Source organism: Pelophylax lessonae (genome assembly GCF_965119305.1).
Source record: "Pelophylax lessonae genome assembly, chromosome: 1".
NCBI lineage: Eukaryota > Metazoa > Chordata > Amphibia > Anura > Ranidae > Pelophylax > Pelophylax lessonae.
The window spans coordinates 744,167,514-744,186,376 of NC_138768.1; the positions used below are offsets into that span (position 1 = coordinate 744,167,514).

Genomic DNA, 18,863 nt, shown 5'->3' on the forward strand with positions numbered 1-18,863 from the left:
AGGAGGCATTTTTGCTGCCGCATCAGGATCGGATCGCACAGCGGTTCACACTTGTGCGATCCGATCCTGTGCGAACTGCACGATCGCACTGCGATATGCGATCAAACTGGGGGTGTCGTTAAGATTACATTGACACCCCCAGCGGATCGCATATGGCAGTGTGAACTGCCGGGGGTGCGTGTGCGATGCGGGAACAGGCTGCGAATTCGCAGCCTTCCCGCATCGCAATAGTGTGAACCGAGCCTGATACTTCTTTTTGACACAAAAAATAACGGCTTAAACTTAGATATGGGTTTCCTTACTCATTATCCTACAGTTTTACGACCCCCTCTGTGACTCCCCCCCTCCCCCCACCTTCCCCTGTCTTCAACTCTCCCTCTATCTTATCTCACTAATCAAGCTAGTTTTATTACCATGCCAGTTAAACTTATGTTTGTTTGGTTTTTTCCTTTTTTTTTTAGCTTTGGCTTAGAGATTTTGTGTTTCTTTACCACGCTGCTAACATTTTGTGGATCAGTACTGCTTGGATCTTGATGAAGGGGACATACCCCGAAAGCTTGTCCTGAAAAATTTGTATGTTAGTGCAAATAAAAAAAGTATCACGGACAGTACTCAATTGTCTATGTCGCAAGTGCACTAATACGGCTACAATTACCTCAAGCAAAATTTTTAAACTAATTAACACTTGCTTTGACTGCAACACACATTAAAGCGCCGTTCACTTTGCCATGCTTTTTTTTGTGTTTGTGATACTTCAGTGGTGTTTTTTGAAGCTTTAATGAAGCTTGGCAATGTCCAGTGTGTGTTAATACCTGCAATACCTCCAACAACAAATTGAAGCTAAAGCTGAACAACAGCCTCTAAAAAAGCTGCAGGTGCTTCAAGCGAGCTTTGTCATAGACTTCTATGGAGGCTTTGAAGACACTTTGAAGCACCACTAAAGCGACATGGAGTATAATTTTTGAAGGGAAGTGAAGCAAAGCAAACACAATGTGTGAACAGGACTGTAAGCTAACCATTTTATTTAGGGACAAGTGCTTTGATTGGCATTCACAGTGCTTTAAAAAAGCGTGTCCAATGCCATGTTTTGAAGCAAATGTAAAAACGACCCCTTAAGCCAGATACATACCACTCTTTTTTTTTTTTCGTTCAAAAAACTGATAGCTCGGAGGCACTGTATTAACAATCCAATGTTAGTACAGTGATCTCCCCTACTGAGCTATTGTGTACTGACAGGGGGATGGCCCCCTTTCCCCGCCAGAACACATCAGTCAGTGCTCTCAGCCATTGGCAGATCTTTTTCAGTCAAGAATGGCCGGCTTCTGTCGGACCGGCTGCCATACACATGGCTGAATGTTGGCCGGTTTCTATTGAACTGACTGATGCTGGCCTCCTGTTTTCTTGTCACTTTCAGCCAAACAAAATGTTTGGCTGGAAGTAAATCATCAGACAAGGATGATAACTAATAAAAGAAAATAGTGTCATCATCACAGTGCAGAGGATTTAAATAACTTCTGCCTTCCAAAGTAAGTAGCTGTTATTCAAGCTGCTGCTAAGATTTTCTTTATGAAAAGGAGCTCCATGTGACCCCGTATTCTGCTGGCTAGAATCTACTCATGAAAATTACCTCAAATCAATGATTTCCTATGACTGCAGTTCTGAGCAAAACTACGCTGCTCCGAGAAGTGGTAGCCTTACAGATGATTGATTCAGCTGGTAAAAAGTTGATCACCATGGGATTTTAACTGATGAGGTCCTCAAACATTAGAAGGGAACAAGTGATTGGGAGCTTATACTTTCCTGTGCAGTAGAAATCCTCTCAAATAGGTTCACATAACACCGAAATCCTAGAATAATGGATATCCAAAAGAAAATACATGCGTTTTTTTAAACAGTAGTTTACCTTCATTTTTCACCACGTTTGTCTGTAAGTCTGTGGTGTGCCCCTGAAGTGAAAGCCGGGGTTGCTGTAGGCGACTAAGCATTGGTTGAGGGGAAGCACCTCTGTAATCCAAGCTGCGTGCCGGAGACCTGGATCGCGGAGAGTTCCTGGGAGACTGTTTGGGAGAGGGGCGAGGAGAGTGACGTGGTGAGGGTGAGAATCTGCTCACAGGCAAGTGAGCTGAATGGTGACTTCCTTCTTCGTCATCTTCTAAGCTATGAGCATCAAGTTCCTGGTCACTATACGTCCCTCTTCTCATGGAGTTACACGATGAACCAGAACTGCGACGAGACGCTGAAGCTGCATACTCTTGTCGAAGACCTTAATGTAGAAAAGAAAGACACTTTGTGAACCAACAGAACCTCTCACTAATAACATGATATTGCTCTAAAAAAAAAAAAAAAAAAAAAACCTATAGGATCGCCAGCAGTTTACTGCTATCTGTAGTACTTTTGAAGCTATGATACTTTGACCATTTGCTCTTTTTTTCAGCACAGATCAGACTCTCTCTAGTATGAGAAAAGAATGGAACATATAAAATGTTTCTCATCCACCTAGAAATATGTATAAAAAGTAAAAACTTATCTGAAAGGAGCTAAAGTGCACCCAGGTCAATCAAAAGAATTAACAAATAAATAAAACAAAAACCAGCATATACTGAACCCTAAAGCAACAAAGACCACAACCGTCCAGTGACATTGACTCCTAGCCTTAAGGCTACATTCACACCTGAGCGTAGCGTTTTTCGCGCGTTTTTTACCGCGATTTTACCGCGATTTTTGCGGCGTTTTTTACCGCGATTTTACCGCGATTTTTACCGCGATTTTTGTGCAGGCGTTTTTAGATTGAATAGAGATCAATGGAAAACGCCTGTAATCTGCCCAAAAAGAAGCTCATGTACTTTTTTGAGCGTTGGGCGTTTTGTATACAGCGTCAAAACGCTCAGATGTGAACAGGGGCCATTGAAATGAATAGGATTTGTCTTGTTGGGCGTTTTGAGAGCTGATCCTAGAGCAGAAAAACGCCCCAAAAACGCCCCAAAACGCCTACATGTGAACGGAGCCTAAGTGATTGTAAACGATTACCTTGTAAAAAAAACAAACATTACGTTTAAGAGCCCATTCACATTAGCGCGACTTGTCAGGTGACTTGTCAGCCTGACAAGTTGCGCTCGGTCGCGGTCCATTGATTAGCACAGGACCCGTTCTAATAGGAGCGACAACTTAGAAAAAGGGTCCTGTACTACTTTGGGGCGACCTGGAGGCGACTTGCATAGACTTCCATTATGTGAAGTCTCTGCAAGTCGCACCAAAGTCGCGGTGCACGCGACTTCACAGGTGGCCCCCCAAAGTTGTGTCGCGCTAGTCTGAATGGGCTCTAAAAGAGAAATGAATGGCAAAACATTTGTGTATAGATATTAAAAAACATTATAAATACCTTTTCCCCGTTTTAGAGATATTAAAAAAACATTATAAATACCTTTTCCCCTTTATTTATAAGTAACCACATTCCCTCTGTTCTCAGCTGCATAAGAACTGGGGGGGGGGGGTGAGCGGCAGTACTCTGAGCTTCCCAAAGAATTACTTGGGCATGTCAGGACTAGTATGATCGGTGCTCTCCTGCTTAGTGCGGACAGTTTTTAATAGGAAAGCAAGGGAACTACCAGGAACATCAGGGATTTCACAAAAAGGAGGCAGTACAAAGATAACAGGATACTTTCTGATACAAGCACATGGTACAGCAGGCACATATCAGAAAAATTGAGTGTTTGGGTAACAAATGCTTTAAGTGAACCCTGAGATACAAGGGTTTTTTATAATTATGTTTAGCAACAATTAGAAGTCATTGAGAGATCAAATTACTGCAAGGCATCTGAAACCATCACACAGAACTGACAGGCCTATTAGCCGATTTTATGCAAACGCTCTCGGTGTTGCATTGACGCCCGAGTAGCCATTTTACTTGACAACAAAAAAGTAATCTCTTATCAGCATGTAGAAAATACTCGAACTTGCTGACAATGTTGAGTCAGCAGTGAAAAAGTATCAGCATGAAATATGTGGGCCAACTCTGAGAAAAACTCCTGAGGGTATGGCTCCAAGTGGATCTAAAGCCTAAACATTTTGACCTTAAAGCAGAAGTACCACCTAATACATTAAATTTGCCCCTGCAATCAATAATGTAAGCTGAGTTCAGCCTTACACGTAAAAATAAAAAACAAAAACTGAATTTTTGACTTACCGTAAAATCCTTTTCTCTTAGGTTCATTGACGGACGCAGTCCTCTGATGCATATCAGTAGGGTAATACCGCCCCCTACAGGATTAGGACACTAGGCAGAAAGAATTTATGGCTACGCCTATGTCCAGCCCCTGGGGGTATACCCTCTCTCTTCCTGCACTAGTTTCCACTAGTGCAACTAACCAACAGCATCTGTTCCCATCTATGCAACTTTGAAAAAATATGACTTTGAAAAGGTAGCTGCACTACTTTGATGCAACTTTTGATGCGACTATGGTCCACAAGGTGTAAAGTTAGATCAAAGTCGCACTCTATATCGCAATAGTGGAAACGTAGACTAAAGCTCAGTCTCCACTAGTGTGACTTGCCATGCGACCTTGGGCACACAAAGTCGCATGACAAGTCACAGTCCATTGATTTCAATGGTACCCGTTACCATCTATGGGACTTTGAAAATCAGCGACTTTGAAAAGGTACCTGCACTACTTTGATGTGACTTTGAACCAGAAGTTGGATCAAAGCTGCACTCAGTCGCACTCCAAAGTCACTCTAGCCTAGTGGCTACGTTTTCACTAAAGCGACTCAAGTTGTGTGATTTAGAGTGCGACTGAGCGCAGCTTTGATCCAACTTTATACTCTCTGGATCAAAGTCGCATCAAAGTAGTGCAGGCACCTTTTTAAAGTCGCTGATTTTCAAAGTGGCATAGTTTTAAACGGGTGCCATTGAAATCAATAAGCTGTGACTTGACATGCGACTGTATGGAGGCTCTGAAGGGCTTGAATCCCTTGTCTTGAGACTCTCAGGGACAAAAAGGCCTCTTATGAGCCGAGAAGAATGGCCTACGTCTACGACGGAGCTCCTTGCCCTTGGAAGCCTGCAGAAGAAGAATAGGAGTACTCTTCCCCCATGTGAGGCTCTTATTGATGTCATCCAAGGAAGCTCCAAACAGGCAATCCCCCACAAATGGGATATCAGATAAGGCCTTCTAAGAAGTCTGATCCGAAGACCAGCAGTTCAGCCAGATAATACGCCAAAGGACCACTGCCGAGACAGACAGTCTGGAAATCAAAGGAGCCACATCCAAAGAGGTATCTCGCAGACAAACTGTAGCCCCTGGACCAATTGACCCACCAGCTTCACAAAGGCAGGGGGAAGCTGTTCCCCCTCAAGGTCCCAGCGTAAAAATTTAGCCCATTCGGTTAGAGTTTGCGACACCAGGGCAATAGTAAATACCGGTCTAAGTGCCGAACAAGCCACAGTGAATATATGGCAGGTCAGAGCTTTCAATCTCCTATCAGCCAGATCTTTAAAGGCCGGGGACTACTCAGAGTGAAGGTGGATTTATTTAACCTGGAAACCGGCGAGTCCACTACAGGTCAGTTTTTAAGCAGGGAATCCTCATAAGGATAACGCATCGCAAAACCCTTAGGGACCGCAAAAGTGCGTTTTGGAAAACCCCACTGTTTAGTGACAATATTATCAAAGTAAGCGAGAAAAAGGTAACACACTCGTCATCTTGGAGGGCCTGTGGATGCTAAAAGGGACCGGCACCTCCGACGCAGCATCAGCCGCATCCTCTATTTTTAAAGTTTCACACACTGACACAATCAGCGCATCCACCAGCGCCTTTTCATGCGTGGCTAGAGGAGCAGAGGAATCACCCTCACTATCTGTGCACGGAGGGTGCGTGGACGCAGACCCAGAAGGGTAACTCGTATCCGCGGCGGCCGAATCCGATACAGGATCTGATGAGACAGATGAAGCAGGTGAAGGCGGGGGGACGCTTTTTGCTAGCCCATTTTCCCAGGACCAAATCCACCTTGGACACTAAGGACTCCAGGAATGCAGTCAGTGCAGTCAGGGATTGTTGGGATCCGGAGAAACCGGCAGCTTCTGAGAGGGGATCTGGTGGGGAAATGTGTTCTAGGGAAGAGGGGGACCCACACGAAAAAAAAAAGTGTATACCACAGCCAAGGACACCCCCCCACTGCGCTGGTGGCACCACAGGGTCCAGCATAGAGCACTACCACTGCTATAGCAGAGAGAAGGAGAGAAAACCCCCCCCAAAAAAAAAAAAAAAAAAAAGAGTTGCCACCATTGATCAGGCACTTACAGCACCAGGCAATCTGCACACCATGTGGCGATCAGCAAAAGATCCAAAAGTCAGCACTAGGGATGTGGAGGGGCTCCCACTACCAAAATCACCGGCCATATAGCTTCAAATACATGGCTGCCGCTATTTTCAATGAGAAAACCACAAGAAAATGGCCGCCAAGGCTACGCAAACATGGCCGCTGATCTACAGCACAAAAGGCCACAAGATGACAAAAATAGCGCCACGCGGTTCCCGGGGGGGGGGGGGGGATGGGACGAGGGACCCCAGGAGCCCCGAATACAATCCCAGCAGGAAGGGGGAGGCTGACAGGGGCCTCAAACCCAAAGGTCGATCGTCCGGTGGCACGCAAGCCCCCCACCCCCAGACCGACTTAAAAGGTATGGCCACCCCATGGGAGGGGAGGAAGGGTCTGGGCAGATGGGGGGTAACAAGTCTGCAAAGGACCACCGAGAAGGGGGGCGCACTGCATGGGAAGGAGGGGAACCAGTGGGGTCAGACCTTCCCAGGGAGGGGCCCACGTCCACCCCCCCCCACGTCCAGGGTGGGCACTGCTCCTGACAGACCACCGCTCCATCAGAATAGGGTGGCTGTGAGCCAGGAGGAACGCTGCGACTCAGCCAGGTGGTATGTGCCCTCGCGAGACATTTCATTTGCAGGCCAGCCCCTGTCCATCGGGTATATGTCGCGGCCCAACCTAGCGCGAAGCTGAGGTCTGCGCGCGCTCACCGGCCAGACTGGGGGGACCCTCTGGATCTAGATTATCAAGATGGTCACCCAGTCCTGCAGTGGATAATAGATTCCCACCGGAACAAAATAACAAAGATAGAAAAAAATTTTGATTTTTCTCTTACCGTAAAATTATTTTCTATTTTCTAGGCAGGAAAAAGCTTTACCACGCCTATGGGGGCAGTCCCAGGGGGTATACTCCCACTTCCTGTTATAGGCATTCAGTTTAGTTGCAAGCAGTGTCAGAAGAAAAATTACCCAACTTAATAGAGAGGTGGGTGCTGTGTCCATCAATGAACATCAGACAAAAGGATTTTACGGTAACACAATGAATCCAATTTTCTCTTTCGTTCATTGACGGACACAGCTCCAGAATCTTCTTGACCATTAGGACGTCCCAAAGCAGTGTTAAACATGAGGGGTTGGAGAAGTAATAGCCACCAAGAAGGCTACCTTCTGGGACAATGTAAGCAGAGGAAGCTTGTGAATATTTCCGAAAGACTAGTACTGGAGAATCGACAGCACCAAATTTAGAGATCCCATGGAGGCAACGGAGACCCTACTGGGGAAGCCAAGTGGCGAACTCCCTGAATAAAGGTGCGAACCAAAGAATGCGTAGCCAAAGGACGGTAAAAGACAACCACCAAGGCTGAAAACCTGGCCCTTGACGGTACCCAAGGCAGGCACTGCTCAACACCTTGTTGGAAGAATGCCAAAATTTGAGGCACAGAAAGGGAACAGGGATGAACCCCAAGAGACTCACACTACGCAAGGTAGATTTTCTAACCCTTGACAACAAGGGAATCACCAGTTTAGACACCCCCCTATCCTTCAACACGTGGCTTTCAACAGCCAAGCCAGTAAAGCCAGCGACTGTAAAGCAGGATGGAAGATTAGCCCTTGGGCCAATAGATCTTCTCTAAAAGGAAGTCTCCAAGGGGCATCGGCGACCAGCCATACCAGATCAGCGCAACAGCCAGTCTGGAGCCACTAGGATGACTGGATCCCATCTGCCTCGATCCTTCGCCGGAGACTTGGGGAAAGACGTATATCAGAAGATACTGGCCCCAAGGAGCCACCTTGCCACAATTCTCTGTACCTTCCTGTTGGGACGAAAGGCAAACAGGGTTACCTTGGGAGCTCCCCACCGGAGACACAGCTGAACCTTAAAATGCTGGCTACTTCTTGAGCCACCAGGACACTTTCTGTGACCCGTTGGTGATTGACATGTGCCATGACCGAGGCATTGTCCAATTGAATCCTTACCTGGCACCTCTGAAGGCGATTTGTCCCACGAGCAAAATCTTATCACCTGAAGTTCTAGTATTGTAAAAGGTAACTGATGCTAAAAAACGTCAACCACCCGCCCGGCGCTAAAATATATATATAAATCAGTGTAAGGTATAAAGAAATAAATATATCTACTCAAATCATGAGTCCTCTGTTGAAGTCTACCAGACGAAACCGGTCAGGATGCACGTACGCTGCTGCTGAGGAGACGAAGGGAGGATACCGATGTTGTTCTGGATCTCGCCTGTTAGCCGCAGGAGCGCTGTAATCCACAGCAGGGACTAGCTCGCGGTCGGTGAGCGGCGGTACCTTTCAAAGCCTCTGTGTTTATGATATGCGTGCAAAGGGTGATTGAAATGTAAGCATATACGCTGAAGGGGAGGGAAGTTTTATTTAATTAATAAAGTCGAAACAGTATTACACTACTCTCTTGCTTCATGTCGTTTGCTTACAAATTGCACTGAGGAGATATACAGCCTGATAGTGACCCCTGGTGGACGGATAGGATCTGGACGTGCCTAAGAGACGACAGACCGACTAGAAGCAAGGGCTCATGCAGCTTATGCATAAAGGCGATATTTCAAGGGCAATTCGGTGAGTGGCCACTTCATAGGGGTGCACAGTCGGTGTGGTGAAGGATTAGTGATACTGTGTGTACAATCACTGGTGCTGAACATCAGAGGAGAAATCTTTTTGCTGGCTGTGACTGCACATCCTGTGGAGTTGGGACTAGTTTGCAATTGCAGGCTCTGAAGCACTGCAGGAACTGACTAATATACTTGCACACATACATGGTGTGTGCTGAAGCGCCGCTGAATGTATGATATAACGAACTGAGACGCACAGATTGGGCTATTATTATACATTTGATTTTGAAGTTCTAGTATATTGATCGGTAGTCTTGACTCCCCCAGGGTCCAGACCCCTTGAGCACATCTGTGCCCAAAACGCCTCCCCACCCGGACAGGCTGGCAACCACCGGGACCACCATCCAGTACAGGGGAAGGAAGGATTTGCCCTGTCGAAGCACAGGAGAACAAAGCCACCATATCAGGGACCCACTCGAATCCCGGCTCAACAGGATCAGATTATCTAGAGACTGTGGATCCTTGTCCCACTTGGCAAGATCTCCCTCTGCAGAGGCTCAAGTGGAACTGTGCAAACGGAACCGCCTCGAAGGTAGACACCATCAGGCACAGCGCCCGCATGCAAATCCTGAAATAAGACTGACTGCTGAACAACAGGAGCCAAGTCGCATCCTGCAGCTTTGAAGTTTTTTCCCCTGGAAAAAACACCCTGGCTGAAGCGGAGTCCAGAATCAGACCCAGATAGTTCAACTTGGTGGACAGAACCAGAGCAGATTTTGGGAAGTTCAATTTCTAACTGAACTACTATAGAGTCTGCACAGTAATTTCCAGGTTGTCCTTTAGAGCAGTCTGAGACTCTGCTGGCAAAAGATCATCCAGATACCCAGTACCACAATCCCTCGCTGCCGCTACAATGCCAACACCGGGGCCAACACTTTTGTGAATACCCAGCAGGACCAAAGGTTAATGGCATTATTGATCATGCTCCTCACCCAAAACAAAGTGGAGGAAACGATGATGACCGACATATTAGAATATGAAGGGAAGCGTCTTTTGATGTGGGGATGCCAATACTGCACGAATGGACTCCATTCGGAACTTTGAAGAACACAAAGAAAAGCGCTCTAAGTGCAGACAATTTTTATTAAGAAGTATAAAATATCAACTGCAGCAACTCACAAGAAGCCACGATTTAGGGGCTGTAAACATCAAAAGATAAAGGACGCTCCTCTAGGTGCTGCCATCCATCCACACATGGGACAGTGCACAATTCAGCTGTCTGCCACAGGAGGAAGTGTGCCGGCTGTCCCCAGCGGCGATCGGCGTCCGGAACAATGCCTGCCAGTGGACATCTCCATTTTTGGACTTTAATTCATGGACACCTGGTATTTAGTTTATATTTCCTAATTAGTTTCTTCCCTTATGGTATTTCCCATCCCACATTTCCCTCTTTCCCTTTCAATTTAGTTTTTTCACCCTTCATATGCTGGCGGTTTTAGCGCTCCTATATAGTTGTTTTTATGTCCATTTGGAACTTCTGTACCCGCACAAGCAGTTCAAAGCCTTCTTTACTGCGAACTGTAAACAGGTTTGACTAGAAACCGTTCTGTGAAAACGTTCTGATTTTAAAACCGGAGCAATCACCCCTTGTAGTAGAAAGTCTTGCACCGCCCCAGGGAGAGAGACCCCGCAGGCGGTCTGGGAACAAACGCAGATTGGAAGGAAAGAACCTCACTGGAGGATAAGACCAACAATCGATTTTGTAGCCGGATCGGATTAGCTCGTGGGCCCATCTGTCTTAAATCAGGGAGGTTGATGGGGCCTGTGGAAGAAGAGTACTCTTCCCCTGTTGTAAGACCCTTGACATCATCCAGTAAGATCCAAACAGGCGATCCCCCAAAAAAGGGAAAAACAGATAAGGCCTTCTTGGAAGACTGGTCCACAGACCAGCATTTCAGCCATATCATGTGCCGAAGGACCACTGCGGCCACAGACAGCCTAAAACTAAGGGAGCCACATCCAGAGAGGAGAGGCACCACCTGGTCCGCCAGCTCGCAAGGGCAGGGGGAAGCTGTTCCCCCTCCAGATCCTGGCGCAAAAGCTTTGCCCACTCCGTTAAAGTCTGGGGCACCAAAGCTATGGTGAACACTGACCTAAACATGTGGCGGACCAAAGTCTTGGCCCTCCCGCCAAAGGGGTCTTTAAAAGTCGGAGACTCCTCCACCGGAATTAGAGTGGAGTTATTCAGCCTGGAAACCTAAGAATCCACCACAGGTGGGACTGTCCACTTTGTTTAACAGACTCTTCAATAAAAGATACAGTCTTGCGAAACCGCTTAGGCACCGACATAGTGTGTTTAGGTCACTGACTCGCGACAATTTTGTCAAAGTAGGCGGGGAAAAAAAGGGGATACCTTCTGCCGCTTCTGAGGAGCTTGCCCACAGTGATACAATCAGTGCATCCACCAGCGCCAATTCATGCACGGCTGCAGTAGAAGAGGAATCATCCTCACTATCAGAGCACTCGAAGTGCGTGGACACAGACCCAGTAGGGTCGCTACATACTAGGCTCACCCCAAAACATAACAATTAAGATGGTTACATAGACACAACAGGCAGGTGAGGGTCGCTGACTGCCATCCCGCAGGGGAACGTCAACCCAGGGCCCACGAATGGACCACCTACTGGAAACAAAAGAAAAACAAAAAAGGGGGTTGCCCTCCGAGCCCCTCCATAGAGGCCCGCATGAAAATAAATAGCCCCCTTAAAGGGGACCGGCCGCCGTAGCAGCGCTAAAGGGGGGGTTCCCTATGTAACAATGGCGACATGCTGTCATGAAACAAAGGGGACACCCCCACACAGCTCCCCCCCCCCTGCCCCCCTCCAGAAGGAGGAAAAAAAAATTCAATTTAACCACTTGGCGACTGCCCACCGCATAAATACTGCGGCAGGCTGGCTCTGCTGAGCGAATCGCCCCCACTAGGCAGCGGGGATGCCGATTCATTTGACTGGGGGCAGCGATTGCCGCCGGTCACCCGGGATCTCCACTGCAAAAAAAGAAAAAAAAAAATCGCAATAAGCGTATCTTGATTGGTTTGCGTAAAAGTTATCGCGTCTACAAACTAGCGGAAAGATTTGTGTCATTTTTATTTTATTTTTACTAGTAATGGCGATTATCTGCGACATTGCGGCGGACAGATCGGACTCCTAACTTACATTTTTGACACTTTTGGGGGGGACCAGTGACATTACTACAGTAATCAGTGCTAAAAATATGCACTGCAATAAGGACACTGGCAGGGAAGGGGTTAACCCAGGGGTGATCAAAGGGTTAAGTGTGAGCCAAGAGGAGTGTTTTCTAACTGTATGGGGGAGGGACTTGTGAAATGAACACAGAAACCTGTGATCCTTTATGGGAGGATCACAGGTGCTTTATGTTCATTTCAGAGAGAACAATGGTCTGCTGTGTTTACAACAGCTGATCGTCGTTCTCTCTCAGTGGGGAGTGATCGCGGGTTCCGGCGGTAATAGCAGCTGCCAGCCCTGTGGATCGGCATCCCTGCTGCCTAGTGGGGGTGTATGCACGCCACCGGCAGCGCACGCTTGCCCTCCGGACCTGCCGTACAGGTACAGTGGTTCGCAGCAGCCGAGCCAGCTGCAGTATATCTGTGGCGAGTGGTCAGCAATTGGTTAAAAAAAAATGTTTTATTATTCAGTTACTTTCTGGTTTTCATGCCTAGTCAAATTGTATCATTAATCTCGGAAGTCTTCAGTAGGGGATGGTTGGTAGAACTCTTCAGTAGAGGAGGAGGGTCTTTCTCAGCAAAGCACTCCTGTTTGCATGCCTGAGCTAAGGGCAGGTGGATTCCAGGAAGTAATTGCTACATGAATCATCTGCCTTTACTTAAGATAACAGCCAGAAATACTAGGCGAGTGTTTTTCAGTGATTTCTCAACAAAAAGCATGGAGCCATGGACGGATGGGAGGAGCATATGTTGAATATTAAAAATGAATTAAACTGCATTTTTGGTTTGTGGTGCTCAGATGAAGTGTAGTTCCACTTTAATCCAAAGTTACAGTCACATAACTATACAGTCCACACAATTTGACATTATAAAATAAAAATAGGATATATTTCTAATGAAGTGTTCCATACTCACTTTCTTCCTGCATCCGGGCCAATATCTGGACATCTGTGACATCATTTAGCTTGTAATTTGACCCTACGGAGTCTTCATCCATCTCAGATGTACTGAGCTCACTGTCCACTGAGGACTGTGGGCTAACAGGAGGGGGGTTTCTGTCGGGTGTGCTTTTATAAAGTCCTAGAGAACAAAACAAAGAAATGATGAAAATGAAAAAAGGTCTTATTTCAACTAAAATGGTAAAGCAATGATTTTTTTTTTATCAATATCTGACACTTTCTGCCATATACAGAGTATGCATTTAACACACAAATTTGGATTGGAGGACTTTTTTTGTCACAAAGGTTTGACATTTTCAGGGTTGACTAGTTTGCATAGTAAAAGTTAGCCATACACGATCAGATTTCTCCATCTACGATGAACAGTGTGGATGGAGGAATCTTTCTGGCCATCGTTTGCATGCAGCCCCTGCACCCCCAGCTGCCCTAATACACAAACCGGGTCAGGGTGTTGAGAACAATTTCAATGAGCTAAAGAAACTTAAGTGATTGGATTATCAACTTTAGTGATTTCTATTTGTAAAATATCTGTAAAAAATACTACTAAAAATTATGTGAAATAAGCATGAATTCCTACACAGAATATATGTTATGTTAAAAGGGCATTTTCCATTTTATTCCGCTGTTTGAGAGCCCATTCACACTAGCGCGACTTGTGAGGCAACTTGTGTTGCACCAGTTAGCTTGACACAACAAAAGCAATGTTAATCAATCAGTGCCGTCTTAATTGGCACTACTGAAGTTGCTCCGACTTCAGAAAAGGGTCCTGTACTACTTTGAGGCGACCTGTGATCCGACTGTCCCATATACTTCAATGGGAGTCGCCTCCTTATCTTAATTGACACACTTGTTATCAGACTTTCCAGGAAGAAGAAAGATTAGCCAGGCATTCCCCACAGACAAAGTCGCCTGTCTCTTCAAAGTAGTGCACAAGTCTCTTCCCAAGTCTCTTCCCAAGTCTCTTCAAGTCACGGGGCGACTTTCTGGTAGTGGTAGTGTGAACCAGCTCTAAATAGAACTGCTATAATGGTTAATGATTCAGCCCATTATTAAGCACAAGCTCACTTTCCACTACAAATTATATGGTATGCCAAGCCATATTTATTCTTGTTTTGTAAATATTGTTAGGAAACAGACCAAGCGTAACACAGACCTAGCTAATGATGTCAAGGACTTATTTAACCACTTAAATACTGGGCCAGTTCTGGCACTCTGCTCCTACATGTACAAATCATCATTTATTTTGCTAGAAAATTATTCAGAACCCCAAAACATTATATATTTTTTTTTAGCAGAGACCCTAGGGAATAAAATGGTGGTCGTTGCAACTTTTTATGTCACACTGTATTTGCGCAGCAATTTTTCAAACGCGTTTTTTTTTCTTTGGAAAAAAAAAAAACAGTTCTAGGAATTAAAAAAACACAAAAAATAAACACATAAGTTAGCAATTTTTTTGTATATTGTGAATGAGGATGTTACGCCAAGTGAACAGATACCTAACATGACACGCTTTAAAATTGCGCACACACGTGAAAGGGTGCCAAACTTCGGCATTTTTTTTACAGCTTACCTTTTTTAGTTACTGAGGAGGTCTTGGGCTAGAATTGTTGCTCTCGCTCTAACGTTCACGGCGATACCTCACATATGTGGACTGAACGCCGTTTACATATGCATTCACTTCTGCGTGCTAGCACATGGGGACAGAGGCACTTTAAAACTATTGTTTATTTTTTTTAAACTTTTGCTCCTATTGCAAGATATTTAAACATCCCTTGCAATAGGAATAGTGTATGACAGGTCGGTCCTCTTTATGGAGGGATCTGGTGTCATAAGACATCAGATCTCTCCTACAAGCTGGAAAGCTTAAAATAAAAAAAAACAAACACTTATTTTGGCTATCCAGCCGAGATCACTGCATTATTTACAACTGCAAGGCCGGGCGTGACGTCATAGCGTCGCGCCCAGGCCTCCGAGAGTCATAGAGACTGTCGGGGACCATATGATCCTCGGTATTCTCCATGGTGTACTTCTGCCACCGGCGGATTCCTTCTCCGGCTCGCCAATCGCACAAGCGAGCCATTAGAAGCAACGGAGGGCGGCGGGGGGAGGGGGAGACATCAATTTCCTTGGGATGTTTAGGCTTCGGACATAAGGAAGGCAACACGATGTCTTCATTAAGGTGAAAATCGGACACCACCTTAGGGAGAAAAGATGGTTTTGGCCGGAGGACCACTTTATCCTTGTGGACCACCAAATAAGGACAACGACAGGATAGCGCTGCCAGCTCAGACTCTGTGAGCAGAAGTAACAGTCACTGGGAAGGCAACCTTCTGTGACAAGGAAAGCAGGAACACCAGAGCCTGGATCACCTGGTCCAACAGTTCCAGCTGTTCTGGAGGAACAGTCTCGGGGTCCTAAGACTCACGCAAACCCCTAATCCATGCCGTCACCTTCTGAGACTAAAAACGGACACAAACACCGGTTTCAAAAAGGAACATACCAACTCCTGAAGATGGCCAGAAAGGGATTCCACCCCCTGTCCACCGGATCTGTAAAAACCGGGGAATCTTCCACAGACACAAGAGTAGATTTGTTTAATCTGGAGATAGGATGGTCCACTTTAGGTGGTATCGTCCAACAGTTGGAGAACTTTTCAGCAAAAGGATACCGGCGTTTGAAGCGTTTCGGCACAACTAACACGTGCTTTTTGCGCTGCTATTGGTCATTCATAATATTGTGAAAAGTGTCGGGATAAGGGAAAACCTTGCCAACTTTCTGAGACTTCTGGGAGCCAAAAGCCACCCGCGTCCATGGCCGGCTTTGGGGTCATCAGCCAATTTTAAAGTGTCTCGTACTGAAAAATTCAGGGCTTCCACTAAAGCGCATTCCTGCGCTGCAGCTGAAGAGGACAGGTCGTCTTCACCATCTGACTGCGAGGACAGCGATCCCTCAAGAAGGGGAACATCGGGGGCAACCTCATCAACCTCTGAATCAGAGGACACCTCCATAGACGGGCAGCGGCCGTTTTTGGCTGTCAACCTTTTTCATGACTAATCAACTTTTGTTGCCAGGCTTTCCAGAGCTGCTGAAATCGAGGCCAACGACTGCGATCCAGACTGTCCAGGAGTCGCACAGAGTATGGATCTGAGGGTGAATTCACAGTTTGAGACTCCAGATTGCAAGTTGCAAAAAAATGGAGTACTGTCGCTTTAAGAAGCGCCGATCACGGTTCCCACCACTAATCGCAGCAGTCTGTAGAGATCCTTTTAAACTAAACTAACAGCAGAGCGTACAGGGATATGTCCGCAGGGACCCCAGTACTGTACCACCTCAGAAAAAACTGACCTATCTTCCAGCTGCTGCAACCACAAACTGTGTTCCCACACTCCTAAATGTAGGATAAATATATAACTATATGGTTGTGCTGCTCTAAAAAATATATATTCAAAGTGAAAATTTATAAAATGAAATAAGTATAAGAAGGAGGCGCATGCGCGAGGTCGCGGAAGATGGCCGCTTAGCTTCCGTGCTCCGCGCCACCGGACACTTACCCTCCGCTACCTGAAGCACTGCTCCGCTCCAGCGACGACTCCTCAGCCCCATCGGCTTGCTGACACCACCGGGCGCACGGGGGTATGCGCCGATCGTCCCAGCGCAATCAAAGGAAGCGGCCCCAGGTGAAGCTAACTCTGGCCGGGAGGGGCAAGATGGCGCCCGAACCTCCGGAGCCTGATGACTCCACGCGGCTCTCCTCTTCCTCCCTGGCGGACAGCCTACAACAATTCCCCGTGGACCTGGTAAGCCCAGCTCCCCCGGACTCTGATGCCATGTTAGCAAAATTCAGGGCCATCGTTAGGGATGAGATAGCTATAGCATCCCGCAAACTTTCTTCCGACCTCATGCAGGGGTTGAAGGAGCTTGGAGGTCGCACCAATCAACTGGAGCACAGGATGGACCTGACCACCACAGTGTTAGAGGGCCATGAGGATGAGGTGGACAGGCTTAATGGGGAACTTAATGCCCTCCGTGATAAACTGGAGGATGCTGAGAATAGGGCCCGCAGGGATAATCTCCGGATCCGTGGATTCCCAGAGACTGTCACTGACCTTCAGGGCACAGCTACTGCTTTTTTCCAAGAACTGGCCCCAGACATTCCCCTGGAAACGCCTGGAATTCGACAGGATTCACAGGTCCCTGGCTCCTAAACCTACTGAGGGTCCCCCTCGGGATGTTATCATCAAATTTCACTACTACCGCACTAAGGAAAGACTTATGCAAGCAGCCAGGGAGCACCCTGATCTCTCCTTCCAGAGCTACTCACTCCAACTGTTTGCGGATCTTTCCCCGGCCACCATTGCCAGACGGCGGTCCTTGAAGCCCTATCTACAGATTCTGCAGACCCACAAAATTAAATACCGTTGGGGCTTCCCCTTCAAACTCTCGTTCACGGTGCAGGGCCGCCAATTCCATGCTACCTCCCTGGCTGATCTGCGTAGCCACTTCCAGGAGCTGAACTTGGATCTCCCCTCCTCTCAGGCGACACCCAAGTCCTCATCCTCGGCTTCCAAGACGAGACCATCCACGTCATCCCCACCTTCCAAGCCGTCATCTCAAGGATCTCATCATGGCTCCCAGGCCCTTCGTTCTCTTCAGGCTCAACGCTTTCATGATGTTCCCATCAAGTGATACCACCGGACTATATTTTTTTGGGGCCTTTTTTTGCCCTCTTTTTCCATTTTTCCAGGTGTACCCCGCCATTGGGTGACTTTGTAGGGGTCCCTGGGACATCCTGCTGGGATGGGTGACCCCCCCCCCCCCCGTGACACCCTCCGGGTTATGGGGGGGATGGGGGTCCGCATCCTGCTCCTGGTTGCACTTTTTGTTTTGCGGGTGGTGTTTTTTTTTTCTCTCTGTTTTTTATATTGTGCTGTTTTGCACCCACTGGTTGTGACTCTCTCCAGTTTTTGAATGTGTATTCTATTTTTTTTTATTGCAATAATGTACTATGGGGGAATCCATTTTTAGTGCCTTACCTTACATGACGATGCTTTTTCTTTTTGGTTTTATCAAGCTGTCGTCGCTGCAGTGCTAATTTTTTCTCTTTTTCATGGTGTTTTTGCGGTGCTTGGGGGTTTGGTACTTTTGTGCCCCCCTGGGTGTTCGCAGAAACTCTTTTTTTTTCTTCCGCTGAGGGGTCCGGTGGACCACCGCCCTCCAATTGTGTCGGATCTTGCTCAGGATCATGGTCCTGACCAACCCCCGACGCATTTGTGGTCCTTCGGGTCCACGCCTAGATGCATTTATGCGTTACCATTTTTGTGATTATGCTATGCTTTTCCTTCTTTGTGTCTCTCTGTTTCCCTTTTTGTCTCTGTCTCTCTTTTTTGTGGTTCTCTTTTTTTCTTCTCCGTCTTGTCTCCTTCCCTTTTTCCCAGGTCCTGTGGGGCGGGCGGTTCAGGGTAAGTTGCTCTTTTTTTGTACCTCTTTTTTTAAATGACGCTTAACTGTTTATCCCTGAATGTGCAAAGTCTAAACTCTCCCCAAAAAAAGGGTTAAAGTTTTTCGGTTCCTCCGCCAGAAGCATGTAGATATAGCTTGCCTCCAGGAAACCCATTTTTCCTCCTCCTCGCACCCCAAGTATTTTAGTTCAATCTTATTTTATTGAAAGAGAAGGGTTTTACAGAGTTAGGGGAGAAGCAAGGGGGTATGAAACAAATAAATTGTTCAGGTATGACATATGGTAAACTGTGAGAAAATG

General features: G+C 46.7%; 1 protein-coding gene across 2 annotated transcripts in view; it reads right to left on the minus strand.

The window, feature by feature from the left end:
* SLAIN2 (SLAIN motif family member 2) overlaps nucleotides 1–18,863 on the minus strand; it is a 142,502-nt gene that overhangs the window by 22,015 nt on the left and 101,624 nt on the right. For both annotated transcript variants that reach the window (XM_082257948.1, XM_082257947.1), the window contains exons 4-5: nucleotides 13,062–13,226; nucleotides 1,904–2,263 (exon numbers count right to left, since the gene is read on the minus strand). In XM_082257948.1, the coding sequence (XP_082114074.1) occupies nucleotides 1,904–2,263; nucleotides 13,062–13,226 (525 nt within the window). The remainder of the gene's footprint in view (nucleotides 1–1,903; nucleotides 2,264–13,061; nucleotides 13,227–18,863) is intronic.